General features: G+C 54.8%; 1 protein-coding gene across 1 annotated transcript in view; it reads right to left on the reverse strand.

Moving 5' to 3' along the window:
• Positions 1 to 15127, reverse strand: part of HSPA12A (heat shock protein family A (Hsp70) member 12A) — a 65798-nt gene extending 50671 nt beyond the window's left edge. Inside the window, exon 1 of the mRNA XM_042960068.1 lies at positions 15085 to 15127. Within this exon, the coding sequence (XP_042816002.1) occupies positions 15085 to 15127 (43 nt within the window). The remainder of the gene's footprint in view (positions 1 to 15084) is intronic.
• Between the last annotated feature and the right edge of the window lie 6099 nt (positions 15128 to 21226).

Raw genomic sequence — 21226 nt, forward strand, 5'->3', positions numbered from 1 at the left:
CGTGGAGCGATAGACGCTGCAAACCGGGAACCCCCCATCCAGAGGGGCAAAGACCGGACTTTTATGTGGAATCTCTCATTCCTTTCAGTCATAGGCCGGGCATTGAAACGGATGAGCAAACGTTTGTCCACAGGCCCCCAGCCTGCCACTGGCACAGCCCAGACCGCCCCTCCCCTGCTCCTCCAGGCCGCCAGCAAGCAGCAGCCTCACCCCTGCAGGGCCTGTGGCACTTGTGCTGAACTTTCTGGAAGGAAGCCAAGGGGCTCCTGGGAGAAGGGACCCGTGGGCCCCTGGGGAAGACCACAGAGGCAGCTGTAATGAGGGTTCCTGACACCAGTGTGGCTTCCAGATGGGACAGGGGCCCTGCACCCAGTGAGCCTCTTCCCCTGTCCCCCGCCCAGGCACCTGCAAAGGAGAAGGGGCCAGGCCTATGTCCACCTGGGGGCCCCTGACCCCACACCAATATCTGGGTCCCGGGTCACCTTTATCCAGAATCTAGTCTAGCTATGTGGGGCCAGTCGCGGCTAAGAGCGCCTCGGCCAAGCGAGTCAGGACTCTAGGAGGAGAGAGTGAGGGTTACCGTCCAGCACCTCGCCATGCCTGCACGGAGCCCACACGGGGGGCCGCCCGGCTCATCCTACTGCCAGGTGTTTGCTGCACGAGGAAGCGAGGCATCTTGGGGGTGGGGGCGAGGGATGTGAGGGAGCATGACAGAAACTATCCAGAACAAAAATTTTTGAAGAACCCACACTTTGGGCTCAGAAACCAGCAGGCCCACCACTCTCTCCCTCCCACTCCTTAACCAAGGACCATAAACTTTGGAGACTCTGTGTCCTTGTTCATAAAGGGAGGACACTACCCACTGCCTCATGGTACTAGGTTCCATGAAGGCCCATCTACCAGCTTTGTCTTGCTATGCCTGGCAGTTCTGGAAGTCTGAGCACCAAGGGGGTTAATGGGGCTGACTCTGGACGTGGTTTCCTCTTTTTTTCCCTTGGATTACATTTTCCTTTTTTTTTTCTTTTTTTTTTTTTTTAATGTTTATTTATTTTTGAGACAGAGAGAGATAGAGCATGAACGGGGGAGGAGCAGAGAGAGAGGGAGACACAGAATCGGAAGCAGGCTCCAGGCTCCGAGCCGTCAGCCCAGAGCCCAACGCGGGGCTCGAACTCACAGACCGTGAGATCATGACCCGAGCCAAAGTCGGACGCTTAACCGACTGAGCCACCCAGGCGCTCCCTTGGATTACATTTTCCTTGATGGACATGTGATGATCTTGTCATGAGAAACAAAGTTACCTCTCACTCACTCAGTACCTGCCCAGGACAGCAGCTGGGGACAGAGGAGAGGGTTGGGCGGGGTGGGGTGAGCAGAGTGTGGGGCTGGCTTGCAGGCATCACTTTTTGCACACACACCCCCCCCCGGGGGTCCTGCTGGAGGCCCCTGCCTGCTCCTGTCTTTCCTACACCAGAACCCCAACCTCCACCAGCTCCCCGTGATCACCGGGCTCCCACCTCCGGTGGGGGGGGCCAGCTCTCCCCCTGGCAAATCTCTCCAGCAGCCCCATGGGGTAGGCTTTATTTCTCAGCTCCATCCCACAGAGGAGGAAACAGAAGCTCAGGGACATTTCCAAGGCTGCCCAAGGCCTCCGCAGAGCTGAGACTGGAACCCGGACCTAAACTCACCTGCAGTTCTACGCGGACCCCCAGACGGAAGCGCAGGGACCTGGCCTGGAATGGCGGTCTTGAACTGCCTTGCCCTTGGCCTCTTCCAGGCCTGGGAGTGGAGCTACACTTAATGGGGGTCACCTCTGGCTTCAATACTCAACACCGCCCAATGTCCCCAAACGTCCCCTGCCTGAAGTGGGCCATCCTGGTGCTGAGGCAGGAATCTTGCAGGGTCGGGGGGGGGAAGGGGGCGTTCTCTGTTTGGCTCCCAGGCCTCACCCTGGCCTCTGATGACCTGGCTGTACCGCTGGGCTCCCACCTTTCCAACCAGCACGGCCCAAGGCTTTAATCATTTACATCTGGTCAGAGTCCCGGTGTTCAGTTGCCAAATCTGAGCACAAGCCTGGAGCTGGCAGTGTCCAGGAGATGACCACACGGCCCCCTGTGGGTTCTGAGCCCTGAGGCTTTGGGGGAAGCCGGCAGGGAGGGTCACCTTGAGTTGTAAGCATAGTCACAGATGGAAACCAATTTGCCAATTCTGAGAGGGACACCGGTTGTAAGCTGGGGCTGGGGAGCTGCGTGAGGGAGGAGCTCTTCGGGCAGAAGGAGGTGAAGGTCTGGGGACGGGAAATCCCAGACTGCTCCTCAGTGAGGCACAGGATGAGCGGGGGGCCATCCTTCTGCCGCCGTCATCGTATTTCGGGCTTCTGTGTTTGCTTTGGAGTTGATTGCAATCTCATTGCTATTTTTCATTAGAAACTGTCCCTGCACCCCAACCCCCACAGTAAGATTTTCGAGGAGCAATTTTAACAGGACCCCAGCTGCATTCTTCAGCGCGTCTGTATTCTCACGAGGCCTTACTCTACAGGAAGACATGTCCATTACATAACTCAGTGAGGAAGTCTGCGTTGCCATATGAATATGCATTCAATGCACGAGGTATAGATACAAATAACAAGTGGGCCACAGTGCATTCCTACTGCTCCGCGATAAATCCCATCCTGCTGGCTTCTCTTCCTTCCAGAGTAGCCCAGGCTCCGTCCCCCAGCATGTGGTGCTTTGGAATTTCACAAGCAAACGTTCAGGAAGACCCCAGGAGTACAGCATTAGGGCAGAATCAGTGTCTCTGACCAGCCAGATTCTTGTGGGTTCATGTCTGAATGAACCATATGAACCCCAAGAGAAGACCTACCAGAAGCTTCTAACACCTCTTAGTCTTTATCTTCCCCTGTCTCTGTCTCCCTTCCTCTCCACCTCTGTTACTCCCTCTCTCCCCATGCATACGCATACATGAATACTTATACGTGCATATGTACGTACACACACATACACACACACACACACACAGCAGCCTCTCCCGAGATGAATCTAACAGGACCCGGCAAGTCTCCAGCAGTATCAGGTCTCCGCTGGGTCTACAGCACCTCTGACCACTGTCCTCCTTATGACTGGCCCCTAGAAGTCTGGTGCCCTAGGTCAGACCACCCCCTGCTTCCCAAACCCTTCCCCGGGTACCCCTGCCACCGTCACACACAAGCTAGGTACTGCCACCCCAGTAGCCGTATCCTCAGCCTCCCCCCTCCCCAGTATCCCAGCCCAGACAAGCAGAGTTTTAGTTTGCTCTAAGGGACAACATGACCCTATTCTGCCACTAGGTCACTGCGTGCTGTTGAGGTCACTGCCACTTTCTAGGAGAGAGTTGGCTTTCAGAATGCTGAAAGCATTGGCTCACAGAATGCTGAAAGCCTCTACTCGCACCCATTTCTGTCTCTGATCACGAGGCCACAGTGATGGCTGATAAAGACCCAAAGGTACAGAGCACCCCCTCACATCTCTACCAATCCCTTGTTCCATGGTGCCTCAACTTACCAACCAGTAAACCTCCCTCCCAAATTGCCTAACATAGCATTATGAAGTTATTTTGCCAAGGACAGACACTGAAACTTTTTTTAAGTATTTTTTAAGTTATTTAGTTATTTTGAGAGAGAGAGAGAGAGCAAGTGGACAGGGGCAGGGAGACAGGGAGAGAGAGAATCCCACACAGGCTCCACACGGTCAGTGCAGAGCCCAATGCGGGGCTCAAACCCACAAGCCCCACGAACCACAAACCCACAAGATCATGACCTGAGCCAAAGTCAGACGTGTAACTACCTGAGCCACCCGTGCGCCCCTGAAATGTTTTTTATTAAACCTATTATCTGCTATTATATTTGATTCATAAAAGAAAGGAAAATAGGACCTCATCGGTTATCTGTTGCTATTAAAAATGAGAAAGTTTCCCATAGGCCGTTCATCTACCCTCTGCATGCACAGCCCTCACCTAGGAACCACCTACTGTGGATGACTTACTCGGTTACTAACACCATAATTGTCTGTAAGAGGCAATTACTCCCTGACCACAGGACAGTGCTCCCCCCAGCTCCTCCCCTCTCCCAGCAAGTGACCTCAGCCCCTGGCCCGGGGTAACAGTTCCAGGGACAGGTCATAATCATGCCTGGACCTAGGGGCCTCCCCTGGGAATCTGGACTGGAGCGAGAAAGACTGGGGCACCCATAAAGTGGGCCTGCGGGGAGGGAAAGACAGGCCACAAGCAGAGTAAAGCAGAAGAGATCGGGGTGGGGCGGGGGCAGAACCCCAAGCTCCCGGTGCTTTCCCTCCTAGAGCCGGCACGGAGGGAGTTCCAGGAGCCATCCTGGGATCCTCTACAAAATCTCCTTTTGGCTTCCTCTAACTAGAAAACGTGAAGTTACCTGAAACTAAAAGCCCCACTGAACACTGGCACAAAAAATAGGCAACCACCAGTGTCGGTGCAGGAACTATGCAAGGGAACAGAGAAGGCGGCGCCTGGGGCTCGACCGACCGTTCAGGACCCTCACTCAGGGCACTCTGACGGCACACTTTAGTCCTCTACCTTAAACGTTACCTCTTCAAACACTGAAATGTAACTCCTGCAGGGAGGGACAAGTCTTTAAGTTGCGGATGGCAAAGCGGTGTAGACCGTGCTGTCTCCGATTGGGAGGGGCTGGCTGGACTGACGGGTTAAGAAGGATTCTGAGAGGACCCTGGGTTCAGTTGGGAAGTGTGCAGAGGGAGCCAGCCGACCTGGAAGCTTACGCTGGCCTTGCCCAGTATCTGGGAGCAGTCTCCTCAGCCCTCCCTGACCTCAGTTTCCCCATCTGTAAAGCGAGAGGGCAGGCCCAGCCCCAACATGTGGCCGACCAGCTCCCACTTGGCTGTCAATGCCACCTACGGGCTCTGTTTCCTCAACAACTTCTATCTCCGCTTTGGGAACAGGACTTCTGACGTTTGTGCCTGTAAACAGTTTCTTATCCCAACCGGCAGAGACGGCCCCTCAGGGACAAGGAGAAAAGGAAAATAAGGGAAGGAAGTGACCAGAGGAATTTAGCCTTTAGCCCATGGAAACCTGGGGACAAACAGAGAGGCCGGCCCGTGGCCTCCGAGGCCGCAGACCCAAGCACTGGCACCTATATGATCCGTGTCCCACGCCGGAACCGGGAATCTGTGCCCGGTCAAGACCACAGGGCCTTTTTGTTTTTATGTTTGTTTACTTTTGACAGACAAAGGGAGCATGAGCGGGAGAGGTGCAGAGAGAGTGGGAGGGAGGGGATCCAAAGCAGGCTCTGCCCTGACAGCACAGGGTCACTCACTTCCTACAGAGACCATTCTCACCCCAATCAAAAACCCTACCCAGGGTGTCACCTGTATACACTGCGTTCTCACAACGCAATGCCTTCCAGTCCCTTCCCTGGCCCTCTCAGCTTCTCCCTTCAGCCTGAGGGGGGTGGGGGCCGAAAGATACTAGAACAGCCACAACTTGCACTAAAGGAAGGTGCACCTGTAGACGTTTAGCATTTTTTTTAATTCCTGTCCTATTTCTCTTCCTTCATGAGAAAGCCCATCCCCATCTATCGAAACACAAACACGCTGGGAAAAACGGTCAGTGAGCCAACACAACTTGCACGCACCAACATCCTTTCCCCGTTCGTCAATCATGGAAACACGAGCTGTATAGACCAACAACCAAGTAATTGCCAGTGTAAGATAACCGGGAGTTGCTTTCCAGATAATTCGACCGTGAGTCACATCTGATTTACAACGGGCGGACTTCTGGACCCTACACATTCACAGAAAGTTGTAACAAGTGAGCGAATCCAGCCTGCGAGCTGCTTTCACACATAATGCCATTCTTTACAGCGTGTCCTTTCGTCATTTTACTCAAACTGACTCGGAGGCAAAGTAGCCACCAATTCTTGGCAGCCCGTCCCACGAAGGGGTGGACCTCGTTCTCCACGCCTTGTATCTGGTGGGCCTCGAGACCTGCTTTGACCCTAGAAGGAGTCAGCACACAACTTCTCAAGAGGCCTTCCTTGCAACCTCCTGTTCTTCATCCTCTTGTTGTCCTGAGACCACCATGTAACGAAGCCCAAGCCAGCTCCTTGAGAATAAAAGACCAAGTGGAGGAAGAAGTCCAGCCGACAGCCAGCACCAACCCCTATGCTCATGAGCGAGACCATCTCGGACCCTGCAGCCCAGTGGAGGCGGCAGATGGCTGCAGTCACGAGTGACCCCAGGCAAGACCAGCAAAAGGAGCATATAGCACAGAACCATGAGCAAATAAAACAGCTACCGTTTTGACCCACTAAATTCTGGGGTGCTTTGTTACGCAGCAAACACAAATGCACTGTGACGCTCTGTAGACATTTCACTCATTCTTTAATATTTTAATCATTTTCCCACTGGGGAACCAGTAAATCTTTTTACTGAGGTCTCAGTGATTTCACAGGCCCCCGAGAAGGGGCTAAACCAGTCCCCAAAGTGGCACTGTGCCCAAGGACCCTACCAGGATTGATTAAAAGCCAAGGGAGGGGAGGTGTCTGGGTGGCTCAGTCGATTAAGTGTCTGACTTCAGCTCAGGTCATGATCTCACCTTCATGAGTTCAAGCCCCATGTCTGGCTCTCTGTTGACAGCTCAGAGCCTGGAGTCTGCTTCAGATTCTGTGTCTCCCTCTCTCGCTGTCCCTCCCCCATTTGCACTCTGTCTCTCTCTCTCTCTCTCTCTCTCTCTCTCTCAAAAATAAAGACGTTCAAAAAAACGTTCAAATAAAAGCCAAGGGCTACCCAACAACCCAAACTCCAGAAAGTTATCACACAGGAGGCAAGAGGAACCCAACCGATATAAAACACCAAGAAAGGGCAGTTCCTAACATTTAGACCATCCCTGAGAGAGACTGGAGGCTCTCTAACTAATATTCCTAAATGTAGGCAAGACCCCAATCTTTCTGGATGTCGTAGACGGAATAATAAATAGCACTCCACCAAATACATCGGTATCCTAATCTCAGAACCTATGAATATGTTACCTTACATGACAAAAGGGATTTTGCAGATGTGATTACACTGAGGCTCTCGAGATGGGGAAACAGCTCTGGTTACTCAGGTGGGCCGCAAAAGAGGCCTTCACACAAGAGTCCTTATGAGAGGGAGGCAGGAGGGGCAGAGGCAGACAGCAGATGTGACAATGGAGGCAGAGGTTGGAGTGATGTTTTTGGTGGCAAAAGGGGCCAGGAGCCAAGGGATGCAGGTGGCCTCTAGAAGCCGGAAAAGACCAGGAAGTGAAGTCTCACCCAGAGCCTCCAGAAGGAACACACCTCTGCCAACACCTTGACTCTAGCTCAGACCCACTTTGGACTCACTGCCACCCTCTAGACTAGAAGATAGTAAATTTGTGTCGTTTTATGCCACTGAGTTTGTGGTAATTTTCACAATAGCAATAGGAAACTAAAACAGTGGATAAGTCCTCCTGCCTACAAGAATGTAACTTTGGACTATTATTCATAATAACGATAACAGCTAATAATAGCAGTTAAGATTAATTTAGTGTCTACTTTATGACGGGCCTTGTTCTAAGTGCTCGTCTGATACAAACTCATTTAATCCTCACCAAAAGCACACAAAGAAGACGATTACAACCCATATCTTACAGATGAAAAACTGAGCCTTCCAGAGGTTTAGTAACTTACCAGGGCCACGGAGCGGGGAAATGACACGGCCCAGGGTGGCACGCAGGCAGTCTGGCTCCAGATCCCACGTGTCACCCCGACAACTCCCAAAGCAAACCGTCATTGGCAACAATCAACGACAGCGTAGGGAGCACCTGCCGTGCACCAGGCACGTGCTTAGCCTTAACTTTATCTTCTCTCATTCGATTCTCACAGCACCCACTGGAGCGCAGAGCAGGCTCCCAAGCCACCCTTGTTTACAGAAGGAGAAAGGGAGGTGCAGCCACATCACACCCAGGAGTTAAACACGGCTGAACCCGGTTTAGCCACACATCCTCCTGCCTCTCCCGTCCCACTTGAGGCCCACGTGGCTGGGGAAAGGACAGAGCTCAGTAGCACGACCACATAATTTATCTTCCAAACTGGGAGGCTCAGAAAGTGAAAGGAGTCACTATGAAGAATTTCACTTTTCATAACTGCACAAGAGGCACCCACCAGGACACGTGGCCACCCTCAAGATAAAACCCAGGCCCATATGCTGCCCCACCTGACATCCCTAGCTGCCAGGTCATGGTCAAGGCTGGAAGAGGAGGGGTGGTCCTGGCGGAGCTCAGAACGGTCTCTGCAAAGCTCCAGGCCTGGAGTCTCAGCACACAGACAGGGCCCGTCCAACGGCAGACGGGGAGTCCACATGAGAGTCCTGCAGAGGTAGGCAGCCCTGGATAGAGTCCAGGGATACAAAAAGACTACTGAACCCCACTACTGCCCCAAACAAGAAGCCCAGCAGGGAGCTCAGAGCCATGGCAAGGGGCCACATGGTCATTAAATGTGGCCCACAGCCTGAGACACCCAGCTCATCTCCAAAGTTCTAGGCCTGCCGGACAAGAAGCCATGCGGCCTGAGGCTCCAGCTGAGCTCTGCCCCTTCCTAGCTGTGGGATCTCGGGCCAGCCCTTTTCCCCTCTGGGCCTTCTGGAGAAAATGCAGCCACTGATAAATGCCCTACCTGTGTCTACAGGATTCGTTAATAATACATAATAACAGACAACGGCAAATGAGCCATAAACGTAGCAGAGGTTGTGGGAATACATAAAATCCTCTCTGAAATGGGTGCTATTGATTAGTCCCACTTTACAGATGAAGAAACTGAGGTGGGGTGGGAGAGGGGCTAAGTCACGTGCCCAGAATCCCAAGGCTGCTAAGTGGTAAAGTCAGAATTGGAATCCAAGCCGACTGTTTCTGTAAAATCACACCGAAACATTCTCTCTCCCCGACTCGGACAATGTAAAGCAGCACATTCTAGTTCAGAGTCCCTGAGGGAGTGCCTTAGTCCCTAGTCCCCCCCCCCGCCCCCGCCCCGATTATAAGTCTTATTGGCAGGCTTTGCAAATCCATTCCCAGGGCCCCTTTCCCTGGAAAGTCTAATTCCAGAAGGTCGGGGACTGAAAATCATAAGGACCTCCCTCCCAGGTGATTCCTAAAACACTTCTCTTCCCATTCAAGTCCCTCTGGAGACTGATTTCCAGAAAACAGAATGTCTCACTCTGGTGCTCCTGTATCCTTGACCTCCTGTAAAACTCTCTGGTCTCCCTCTTACCCAGAGTGCAGCCTCAGCACAAAGCTTTCCAAAGAAAAACACATGGGGCTAAAGGGTTCTGCCCGTGTTTGGGTTTCCATACATTTTCGCCACGGTTACCTTCTGTTTGTGGCAAGTGACACAGGTGTCCCATGTATGGAATTTACATAAATAAGACTCTTAAATCCTGTTAAAAAAACAGCAGGTGAATTTTAAAAGTAATCAATAAATCACAGTTTAGGTGGTCAGAACATACAGTGGAATCAGGAAAGTGAATCTCAAATGGCTGAAGATTGAGAAAAAGTTCCCTAAGGATAAGCTGTGCCCATGGAGGTTTTGCTGACGGCCCTGAGCTCTGTTCTAACATCACCCCTTCCTGCCCCCAGCTCTCTCACCCTGGGGAATGCACCCAATTCCTCTGAGCCTCAGTTTCCCCTTGTGTAAAACCTCCCACCTCATGGAGTGTTCATGAAGATTAAATGAGACAACACAGGCGAAGCATTTAACACAGAGCTGGTGCTTACAAACCCTGCAGACACAGACAGGGAGTGAACGGTGTCGGACGGTCCTGCCCTCTACCCCCTTCATGCTGAGGTCCCAAGTCTGAAATCCAGATATGTGGGAACTCAAACTTGGCTGTCCACTCAAACAAGTCCTGATACAACAGTTCCGGGAGGAGACCCAGACATGAAGACTTTTACAAAGCTCCCCCAGGTGGTTCTAACAGGCAGCTGGGATCGAGAACTAACCCCAGGGCATGTCCAGGAGCCAAAGAGGGTTCCCTCTAATACTACATGCTCCAGAATCAGCCTTCAGCTGCCTTCATTCTTGCTTCCCACCAGTGGAATCTGCAGAGATGGGGGAAAGGCGTCCAAGGCGTTGTGTTTGCCGGCAAAGAGGTGTTCGTCGCGTCAGAGTGGAGCACTGAGGGTCCGAAGGCATCGGGAACCTGAACATGGTCTCCACACAGCCTCACGTCAGAAAAACTGAAGCAGAATCTGCCCACCTTCCTTAGCCTCTAAAGAAAGCAGAGCAGCTGGACCCCGTGCCACACCACACAAGGCAATGCAATCCCCGTGGACATCTGGGAGACAGAGGCAAGAAAGCCGTCTCTCCCTTCCTCTTACGGGGCAAAAAACTTGGTAAATCCCTGCCCCTCTGATACCTGCACTATCCCCACAACAGACCGAGGCAGGCGTCACGTGCTCCTTACACAGACCAGGAAAGGAACGCTTAGCTGGAGTTGACACGCACTTTGGGCCCGAAAGCCACTTTGCTCCCTTACTCCTGTGCACCTGTCACCGTCCATCTCGGAGCCATGGATCGGGAGTCATTTCCAATAAAAGGAAGGCAGCAAGGATTTGCAGAGTCCACTGTGGTGGGGCCAGTGTCGGTCCTGGGCAGTGCCCGCACGTCTTGGTCCCCTCCTTGGCTCTCCCTGCTCTCCATGCCCAGACATGCCTGTAGGTGGAAGGCGCTCCCTCCCTGCCGAATGCTGCTCATTCATTAAAGCCCCTGGTTCCTCCCTGCCATTCTAATTATGCACAGCAATAATAAAGAAGCTTCCTCCCCTACCAGAGGCCTATTTATGTGATAAGAGAGCATTTCGCTCCCACGGTATTGACTCGTCACTCAAACCCTTGTTGGAATCAAAGTCTCATCTCTTTCAGGATTGACTGAGCCCTGCCTACTCCTCTTCAGCTTCCACCCACTCCTGCGCATCCAAGTTTCTAGAAGCACCATTTCGCCGAGGAGTGGGCAGGATGCAGATGCCATTCCCCACTGCTGTGTTCCCTTAGGGATTACTGGCTGATATTCATTCGACACACAGTAGGATATTTTTTGAGCACCTACTATGTGCCCTTACTAAGATTGGGGAAATGAAAGACCTAATCCCTCTCCCCCCTTGCTGGGAGAAAAGGCATTAAGAGAAAAGCACACGCTTTTAGGGTCTGTGACTGATTCATATCCCATCTCAAGCATTCATTCATTGGCTGGGTGATTTGATTCCTCCACTGGGAAAATTACCATATTTCTCAAAAGCCTCAACCGCCTCATCGGCAAAATGGGGTCATAATAACACAACCTCATAGGGTTGTTGGAAGAGTCAACGGGATAGACAGAATTGGAACGTCTTGAGCACCCCATCTACACTCGCTGAGATTATCAACAGCCAGTACCAAAGACTTTGGAACCACGCAGCCGAGAGGTCACCAAGATGGATAAGCCTAGGAAGGCTTCCCAAGAAGTGATACCTGAGCTGGGTTTTGAAGGATAAGTAGGAGTTTGCTAGGGAAAGGGAGGATGTGCCTGGCGGGGGGAACTGCCTGAGGGCTAAAGGCGATCCCGGGCTCTGAGACACACAGGACACGGTGCGGGAAGCGTGCACAGGGAGTACCGAGGGACCACAGTGGCAGTGGACAGAGCTTCAAATGCAAGTACAGACACAGAAGTGGATCCATGGTCAGAGTCCTCGCCAGTGAAACCCAGAGCACCATTTCAACTTTTCCTTAGCTCCTCGAGAGCCACGACCAGTGCCCTTCCACTTCCGTCTGTAGTTTGGCGGCCACGGGAAAGTGGGGCAGTCACACTCTACTGGTCGTGTGCTCATTCATTCGGACACTCAGTAGGATTCCCTAAGGGCCTATGACAGGCCAGGCATGTGCTAAGAGAGGCTGGACAGCTTGGTCACTTCCTAACCTTCACTCAAACCCATTCCCAGCTGTGCCAGGCTGGCCTGGCAGCTCTCTCCAGAAGTGACATGGGGGTAACGGGGACTCTCTCCTAGCCAGCCATTCGATAACAAAGGTGATTTGGCCAGGGCCACATGAAATCATTTGGTGTTTTCAGATTGCGGCATAGACGAAGTCCTCGATAAATGTCAGTGTTTAAAATGTTTATTTTTATGATGCTTAACTGCTAGGGCGTTAGAATCCCATCTCCGAAGTCCAACGCAATGCCTCCAGAGGGACCCCCCCAGGACACAGGCAACCCCCCTGCCTGCTGTTCCTCTGCCTACCCCATCCCCACCCTGGAGCATATGACGAGGTGTCCACTGCCCATGCCTATCCCTGCCTGGGTCACCACAGGAGCTAGCTCAGTCTGAACCACCCCACACACCCCCCTCCCGTTCATCTCATCCTTCTAGGGGTCCCTGGATCCACCAGCCTAGGTCTTGGTGGGGGCAGGATTGAAGGTCTAAAGATAAAGGGGTGGCCCTTCTGGTTTTATAAATTAATTTAAATGTTCTATTAAGGAAATCGGCGCACATATACAAAGGGCACAGTAATGAACCACCATGTACCCATGACCCAGCTTCCACAACTACCAACATTCTTGTTTCGCAGGCAACTCCGCCCACACCCCACCCCCACTTGCTTTGTTGGGAAAAATGTTACAGCCAGCCTTTCTGGCCATACCGCCCAGGGCTCCCACTGCTCCCAAGAGCCAACACGGTCTGATCGCTCTGGTACTTATCCTTTTGCACCAAAAGCATCCTCGAAATGATCTCCTGAAGAACACCATTTTTATGTCCCTAATAGAGTAGTAATCACTGGCCACACCCACAGGGCTTACACAGGATGGCAGTGAAGGGCGAGAGCCCTATTATCAGATGGCCTGAGTCCAAATCAAAACTTCCTAGATATGTGACCTTGGATAGGTCGCTCAACCTATGTTTAGATTTCCTGCCTGGCGGAAAGGGGAATGCTGGTAACAGATCTGATGAGGCTTGAACAAACAAAATAAGGTATGCTCTTTGCCCAGCACAGAATACTCAGTGAGGAAACCTTAGAAATAGACGTGTTAGCTGGTGGGTGAGCTCTGCTCCTATGAGATACTATGAATATCTCCCATTTTAGAGATGAAGGGATGAGAACCAAGAGAGAAGCAGCAAGTTGCCAGGGACAGCCTGCTCTGTGTCCCAAGTCCATGTGTCAGATGTTCTCACTGGCTGCCTTGAACTGCAGATCACTGGAAGTGAAGAAACACTCCAGAATAGACACGGGCGAACAGTGCCAGGTGGCCCGGGACACCCAGCATGTGTTTCCCCGTCCTGGATGGGGAGCTCTCCCAGCCTGAGGAGACAACCACACAGTGCCTGTGTGTGCATGCGTGTAGGGGAGGGGTGCTGAATTCGATTTTACAAGACACAATGACACGGGAGGGGGCCGGGGGGAGCAAGTCCCTGCTCACTCCTTCTGATTTCACACACCTTGCGGCCAACCTTGCATTTGATACAGCCATTCACTATTTATCGCAGCACAAGAGGCAAGAAACTGGTTCACTAACTTAAGCTTTAGCAATTCTTGGCAATTCCGATGTCCCTCCCTATCATCCTATTTTTTTTTTTTTCCAATTTAAAGGAAAAGGGTTGGGGGGTGGGGGGGGAATAAATCAGTCCAGTTGCTGAGTGATATCCAGACAAAGCCACCAGCCCATCAACCCCATTTGCCAGCTGGGGAAGAGCAGGGGCGGGGAGATTTGGATGTGTGTTTGGGCTCCGCCTGGGCGCTCCCAGGGTGCTCCCCAGAGTGAGCCCTGTCAGGATGTCCCCCTCCCCCCGCACTCCCCCACTACTGCAGTGCCGTGTAGGGAGGCACCTCCCAGATCTGCAGGAACAATGGGCTGGGGAGGGGGCAGGTGCCGCTCGGAGCGCAGCAAAGGGCGGGGGCCGCGGCCACAGACAGTAAGACTGCCAGCACCCCGCCCATGGTGTCTGCGCCGCCACCTGACTCAGTTTCCCCAGCTTTGAGGTCCCCGCTGAGCCTTTCCTGGATGAATTTCCCTTACTTCCGAGACATTTTAATTTCATCCTCGCCAGGCGGTTTACCCTGCAGCTCCCCTCCAGCGGCTGCTACTGCTAAAGCCCCTCCGGTCAGGGACGCGCGGCGTCTCCGTGCGCCCAACTTTCCCCACTTGGGACCCACGATCCTGGCCAGGCCGTCCCCTCGGCTGGCGAAACCATGATTTACAGCCCTGGGCTCCAAAAGCTGTTCCTCCTCTTCCCTCCGTTCCCCGGTCCTCTCTCGCTCCTTACCCAGCACCCCCGCCCCGTGTGAGCCCTAACCTCGCTCCCCAAAGAAAGCAGCCACGGCACATTTGCAAAATGCGGGCGTTCGTCCTCGGCGCTGGGCGCCACCTTCCTCCCCCCCGCCCGGGCAACCAGGGGACGAGCCCCCGCCGCTTCGCGCCTCCACAGCCCGCAGAATCCCTGGGGATGGGCGGGGCGGGCTGTGCGCCGCAGTTCAGCCCGGAGCTGCAGCCCCCACTCCCGGCTTGTTAAGTCCGACCTCCGAGGGGCGAGGGGACAGCTCCAAATCCTCGATTTGCCCCAGGCTCCCACCCCCGCCTCGCTGAGTCACGGAAATGAGCCGCTGGGGATTCGGGGCCACCCGGCGGCCGGCCCTTTACTCCGCAAGCGCGGGCGTCCCCGCACAGCGCGCAAGGGATGGACACGGTGGGGAGGTTCTCACCCGGACTCTCAAAGGGCCCCGCAGGAGGCGCCCCCCACCCCCGCCCGCCACGACGGGGATGGTCAGAGAGCCCGGGCGGGGGCTGCGGTCCCCGCCGCAGTGTCCGCACCCCGGCCGGGAGCGCAGCACGTGACCGGCGGGCCGGAGGCGGCCCCCAGGACCCCCTGCCCCGCCGCGGCGCTGACCCCGGCCCTCCCCGCTGGGGCAAGATGTTGCGGGGTGCGCGCCCACTTTCCCGCGGCCCGAGAGGGAGCTTCGGGGCCCCGGGCCGAGCGCGCCTCATCCCTCCCCCGCCCGGCCCGCCCGGCCCGCCCCGCCGCAGCCGCAGGACCCGCGCCCTGCGCTCACCTCGGGGCCCCGAGTCGCCGCCGCCGGCCTCCTTGTCCGCCATGGTCGCGCAGCCCCGACCCGCGAGAGGAACCTCCGGCGCAGCCCCTGTTTCCGTGCGGGTCCCGGTCCGCGTCCTCGGCGGCACTCGGGCCGGGTCTGAGCCGCGGGGCAGCGGGAGCACTGCTGTGACGCGGCCGCCGCCGCAGCCCGGACTCCTCCCCGCGCTCCTCCCGGGCCCGCCCCGCGCCCCGCCCCGCCGAGCCCGGCAGGCTGGGGAAGGCCGGCGAAAGCAGGCGCGGGGCCCGGCTCGGCGTCTGCCCGCCCCCGGGACCCGTCGCTCCAGGCCCGGCCCCTCCTCTCCGGGACTCGCCCCCCGAGTCGGCCGCCGCCTAGGAGGTGGCGCGGCAGGGGCTGGGCGGCTCGTCTGCCGGCCGAACGCCGGCGCGCACGGAAGGCGCACAGCTCGGCGAGCGGCGGGGACTGGATTTCAGGTCCCCTCCGCCCGGCTGCGCGTCCTCTCTCTGGAATGGCAGGGGGCTCAAGCCCTGCAGCAGGCACCGCACAGAAACCCCACTCTCCCGAGGAAGCCGGCTCCAGTTTCCACCAATTTATCTCTCTCCTCCACCCCCCAGGGTCCCAGGGGAGCGGGCAAGCGCCCTTGCAAAGGAGGAAGCCGGCGCAGCCAAGACTCAGGCCGCAGACCGAGGACCTGCGCTGGGGGCCTCCTTCTGCGCACTGCCGCGGGCATCCTCCTCCAGGTCGCCCGCTGGACTCCATGGCAAGTCGGGACCCCGGGAGGCGCTAGCCTCGGTGGCTGCGTCGCGCCTTCCATATAAGGGCTTCCAACCCGGCCCTCGTTAAAAGTCTGAGAATAACGGCATTAATAATGCAGAGCTTCGGCGGTCAATGGTTCATCCTCCCTGTACTCAGGCTCCGCCCCACACACGCGCCCGGGCACCTGTTCGCGACTGGCCAAGTGGCTTCTGGGTCCTCTGTGCAAGAAGGCAACGACGGTTGTGATAAGACTCTAATGACCACCGTTACTTGGCCTTTCCCTTATGCCTGGCCTATGCTAAGTGCTTCAGAGCCTTATCTCATTTTCCCTGCATAACTCTAAGAGGTGGGAACTAGAGGTCCCCATTTTGCAGAGAAGGAAACTGAGGTTTAAGGGATTTCGGCGATGATCCCTAGAATACACACAAGTGAGTGACCAAACTGGGATAACGATCAGCAATCCGTCATGCCCTGAGATGGGCCACCTCTCTCAAGGGCACCTAAGGGAGGTGTCATCCTGCAGCCAAGTTATGGAGGAGGGGGTAGGCGGGGTGCTGCCACCGGAGCCCAGAGTCCACCCTCTGCTCAGAAAGTGATGTTAGGGTGATGAGTTAAAAGGATGAACTGGGGGCGTGCCTGGGTGGCTCAGTCAGTTGAGCATCCAACTTTGGCTCAGGTTGATTTCACGGCTGGAGAGTTTAAGCCCCACATTGGGCTCTCGGCTGTCAGAGCCCGCTTGAATCCTCTGTCCCCCCCCCCCCGCTGTGCGTCCCCCGCTCGCGTGTGCTCTCTCTCAAAAATATAAATAAACATTTAAAAAGAAGTAGAAGGAGAAGGATGAACTTGCCCCCTGCCTGCATTAAAAATCCCGAGTGTGAAGTCTCTGGCTGTGTATGAGACCATGAGCTGGTTATTTAACCTCTTTGAGCCTCAATATCCTCATCTGTGAAATGGGTACAAGAGAACCCCCTTTGTGAGAATGAAGAGGACTAGATGAGCTGATGCATGAACATGACTTGCTTGGGGTCTGACACATGGTAAGCAGTCCAAAAAGTATTAGATATTCCTAAGTCACAGGCAGCTTTTTACAATGGCCACTTGTGCAGGGTAGTGGGCGGTGGGGGGCGGGGGCACATGGCTGGGGACACTCGCAGAGTGGAGAATACTGTTTTCCTACAGAGTGCCCTCTCCCTACTAAGACTACTGGCCTGCTGAGACAATACCCCAGCATCTCAGAGGCAGATCCAAGACATGGCCCTGCAGGCCAAGAGCATGTGGCACCCGAATGCAGGCCGGAGAAAGGGTTAAGGCAGTTGTGCAGGTGACAAGGTCAACTCTGCTTCAGCACTTCCAGCTGACTTTCTCAGACATGGTTACAGTCTACATTTGTCTCCATGTTTGACGCCCCCTTCCCTTCCCTCCCCTAACTGCCCACATCCGGGCATCCTTCAGAACCCCAGTCCAAGGCCACCAGCCCAAGGAAACCCAGGATGGACGCCACCCCAGTCCCCAGGCTCCTACCGTAAGCTATATACTCACACATCTCGCTTTATTTTTCTCCTGCTTCTATACCGCTGCTCAGGCAGCTCAGCACTCAGAAGCCTCCTCTGTCTATCCGCAGGGAGGTCCACCTCACCCAGGACTTGACCTCCCACCCGGGCTCCAGACCTCCTGAGAATCTCCCCAGGGCACCTCCCAGGCCCTTCCCATTCTACCAAAGCCCAGCTCATCCTCCGCTACCCCCCTCCTGGCCCACAGGGTCTCCGTAAAGGCAGCATCACCCACAAGCCGCCAAGCCCCACGCCTGGGCATCAGCTCTCATTCGTGTCTCTGTGTCTGTCCGAGTTCGGCCCATCTCCAGGTCAAGTGCTACCCAGGGGACCTTAGGCATTTCCCCTCCACCTTCACTGCCACCAACCCATCATCTCTCACCGCCTACATGGCTGCAGGGCCACCACACGGGTCTCCGGTTCATGTCTTAAGCCTCAGTCCCTCGTTCTGGGAATCTGGTCTGCCCTGCCCACCCACCTCTCGGCTCCTTCTCCCCCACCCACCCCATCCCTCGTGACTTCTTTCAATCCCCCACACCCACCCCTGCCTCTCGGAGATGCTGGAATTTCAAACGCCTCAAAATGCGTTTGGTGTTTGGGACACTTCACCCCTCACCCCGCCACCACCGGCTGCCTGGAGAGCTCAGCACGGACCTCCCGACCCCAGGAAGCCTTCCCTGCACCCCCATCCTGGCCTGGGTGCTCCTCCTCAGTGTCCTTATGGCACCTGTCTCTTTCCATCAGGCTCCTGACCCCTGGCATCCAGACCTTGGCCTTGGCAGGCTGTCAGAACCAGCGGGAACCCCGTAGTCCCCACCCTCCTGCCACCTATGGCGGAAAGGCCTGAGGGCCATCTGCCCTCTCTGCTGACACCGAGCCACAGTGACAGGAGGGCGCATGAGGATGATGGGGAATGATGTGCTGGGCAGAGAGCAGACGACGGTTTTGATTTTCAGGGAATATGAAAGGCAGGGCACAGTCGGCCTAGGGGTTGTCCTCAGGGCTTTACTAATCACCACACTCATTAGGAGTCGCCCTGGCGAGCACACGCTGGGCCGGCCGGGTGCCCAGGTGGCCATCCACATGCACCGCCTCACCAAGTGCTTGGGGGGCGCTGCCCTCTCAGAGCAGTCGGAAGGCGCCCGTGCAGGCAGGGCCTATCTCCTGTCACTCGACAGAGGGAAGGGCTCCCGCCCTCCTCCCTTGATGCCCGTAGTCCCCTCACCAAAGGGCAGAGTGAGGTCTCTTCACTCCTCTGCTACCAGGTCCTACATGAATCGGCCTCCTGATGCGTCCCGACCTCATCTCCTTCCACGCTCCCACCCCTCACGCCAAATCGCACACGCCATCCGCGTGAACACGCCAAATCTGGTCCCCCGCTCTAGGTAGTGGTGCTGCCTGGGACACAGTCCCCAAGACAAGCACGCGGCTTGCTCCCTCACCCACTCCGGGAAATGCCACCCTCCCAGACGGCTCTAACCGAGACTCTCCTCCCCACCCGAAGTGAGCTCCGTGAGAGTAGGATCTCGGACTGTGCTGCTCACCTCCGTATCCCCAGGTCCAGAACCTACTACCTGGTATGGGGCAGGCACTCAGTAAATGCTTGATGGTGGATGGACTGACTCCCTCACTGAAACAGGAGCACGACAGGCTTCACCCAGCGGGGGGACCAAGCCCGCCACAGGGACACCCCGTCGACCCCCGGGGGCTCTTGCAGCCATTTCAGACCACATCCACACTTGTGGGGTCACTCTGCAGCAAATGCCCTCTGCCTCCCCTCCAAACTCCCCCTCACGGTGCTCCCTGTGGGCTCCCTTCAGCACCCCCCAAATGATCTCTTCTCCACCTTCTGGGCCATAGGGCCCCAGGCTGTGGTCTGTGGTGGTGGGCAGTGAGAACGTCCCCACCTCTGCTTATATCAATTACAGGTTGCAGTTGGCCACTAGAGTCCCAAAAAGAGGCCCAGCCCAGAGCCACGTCACCACCGCCCCCTCATGCCGGTCACTTCAGCCACGCGGGCCTGTCCTCAGGTCCCCAAAGAACCAACGCCCGCCCTCGGAGTCCATTCTCCACTCCTTTTGCCGTAAACCTCTCTCATTCTCCAGGTCACTTAGATGTCACTTCTTCCAGGAAACCATCTGGCCCTCCAAGACAGCATGAGGCCCCCACTCTCTCCTCTGTGCCTGACTCCCCAAGCACTCCTATCATTGCGCTTCTCACAACTCTGGGGTCACTATTACTATTAACCCATTGTATAGATGGCAAAATCGAGGCCCAGAAAGCTGCAGCTGAGAAGCCACAGGGCTGAGACTAGAACTCAGGTCTTTCCGATGTCATGTGGCCCATCTCCCCCTCCGGCTGCAAGCTTCCCAAGGTCGGCTATGTTCACCACTGTCGCCCCTAGACTTTGCATAGCGCCTGGAACAGACAGTTAAATAGTAAAAAGGAAAATAGTGCCTCGGCCTCAGGCCCTCAATTACTCATCTTCTCTGAGATTCTCTTCACCCCCCCCCCAGCCCACAGACACCACCCTGCAACAGCCTCCCTCCTTGCTCTTCAGCCCCCAGACAGACACACCCTCTTCCCTTCCTCGTGGATCTACCACTGAAGGTGAGAATCCAGGGGGTGCAGTGAGACAGGGACAGGGCAAGTACAACCCGAGAAAGCAGAGTGGAGAAGAATGTGGGGCCACGTAGAGTCAGCCAGACCCGAGGTTCAAATCTGGGCTGAGTCATTCCCTGTCCCCATCAAGTGACCCGAGGACACACCTCTCTGGGTCTGTTTCTTCATCTGTAAAAGGGGTTCATAATCACAGGCAGGATAATTATGGGAGATAATATATGTAAAACACTCAGCACAGGGCCAGGCTACATGTGCTACAGTAAATAGGACTTATTATTTAATTGGCAAATTTGGACCACGAAAATGCCTCTCCTTTGTGTCTTATAAATTACAGAATGGATCTAGGCAAAAAAAATTTTTGGCTGGTGAAAGACACACAGAAGATATGGGGGTGAGTAGCTCTTTTTTAAAATGTTTATCCAGAATTTTTTTTTTTTTTTTTTTTTGATTTTGAGAAACACTGAGACGAATCCAAATCTGAGCTTTTATGTAGGAAGCTTCCAGTAAAAGCTGCTTTGGACTTTGTGAGATGCCACCAGAATTTGGTCTATACACTGAATATCATAGAAGTGACTCCTTTATAACAGGGCCGAGATTCAGATGAGCTAAGGCCACAGAAAATCTTAAGGGATAGCCCGGGCAATAGGTCAAGTTCTCCTTGACCTCTGACCTTTAGTACCTCTTAAAAATCCAAACTCAGAGCTGAATCGCAGTGTCCACTTTATACATCCTTTTCCCTTGGATTTCTACCCCATCTGGTGTGAATCAGCTTCTCCATTAACATTCCAAAACACATTTCGCATATACAACATGGGTTGCCACGTGATTCTATCAGGAGCAACATTCAAGGGCCAGAGGAAATTATTTCTCAGAATATCGCAATCACTCAGGCCTGCAGCGTAAACTTGAGAAATGCCTACGCAGGTAATGAAGGGTCATCCAATTATTGTTTGTAAGTATTTCAGACAGCAGAGCAAACATCTGTGGCCACTCTCTTAGCAGTATTCTCAGGAAGGCCCAAACCCTGGCTCTGCAAGCTCCTGGTTCATAGTAAGATGGAACATTCTGGAAGCCACATACGAAGGAGGACAGGGCAAAGGGAGACAAGGCTCAGAGAAGGAAAACCGGAATGATCCCGTGGCCAGGAAAGCTCTCACAAAGGCTGCAACAAACTGTAGACTATTAGAGCCAAAAGGGTTTGTGTTACAGGGAAA

The sequence above is a fragment of the Panthera tigris genome, chromosome D2, assembly GCF_018350195.1.
Source record: "Panthera tigris isolate Pti1 chromosome D2, P.tigris_Pti1_mat1.1, whole genome shotgun sequence".
In the NCBI taxonomy this organism is placed as follows: Eukaryota; Metazoa; Chordata; class Mammalia; order Carnivora; family Felidae; genus Panthera; species Panthera tigris.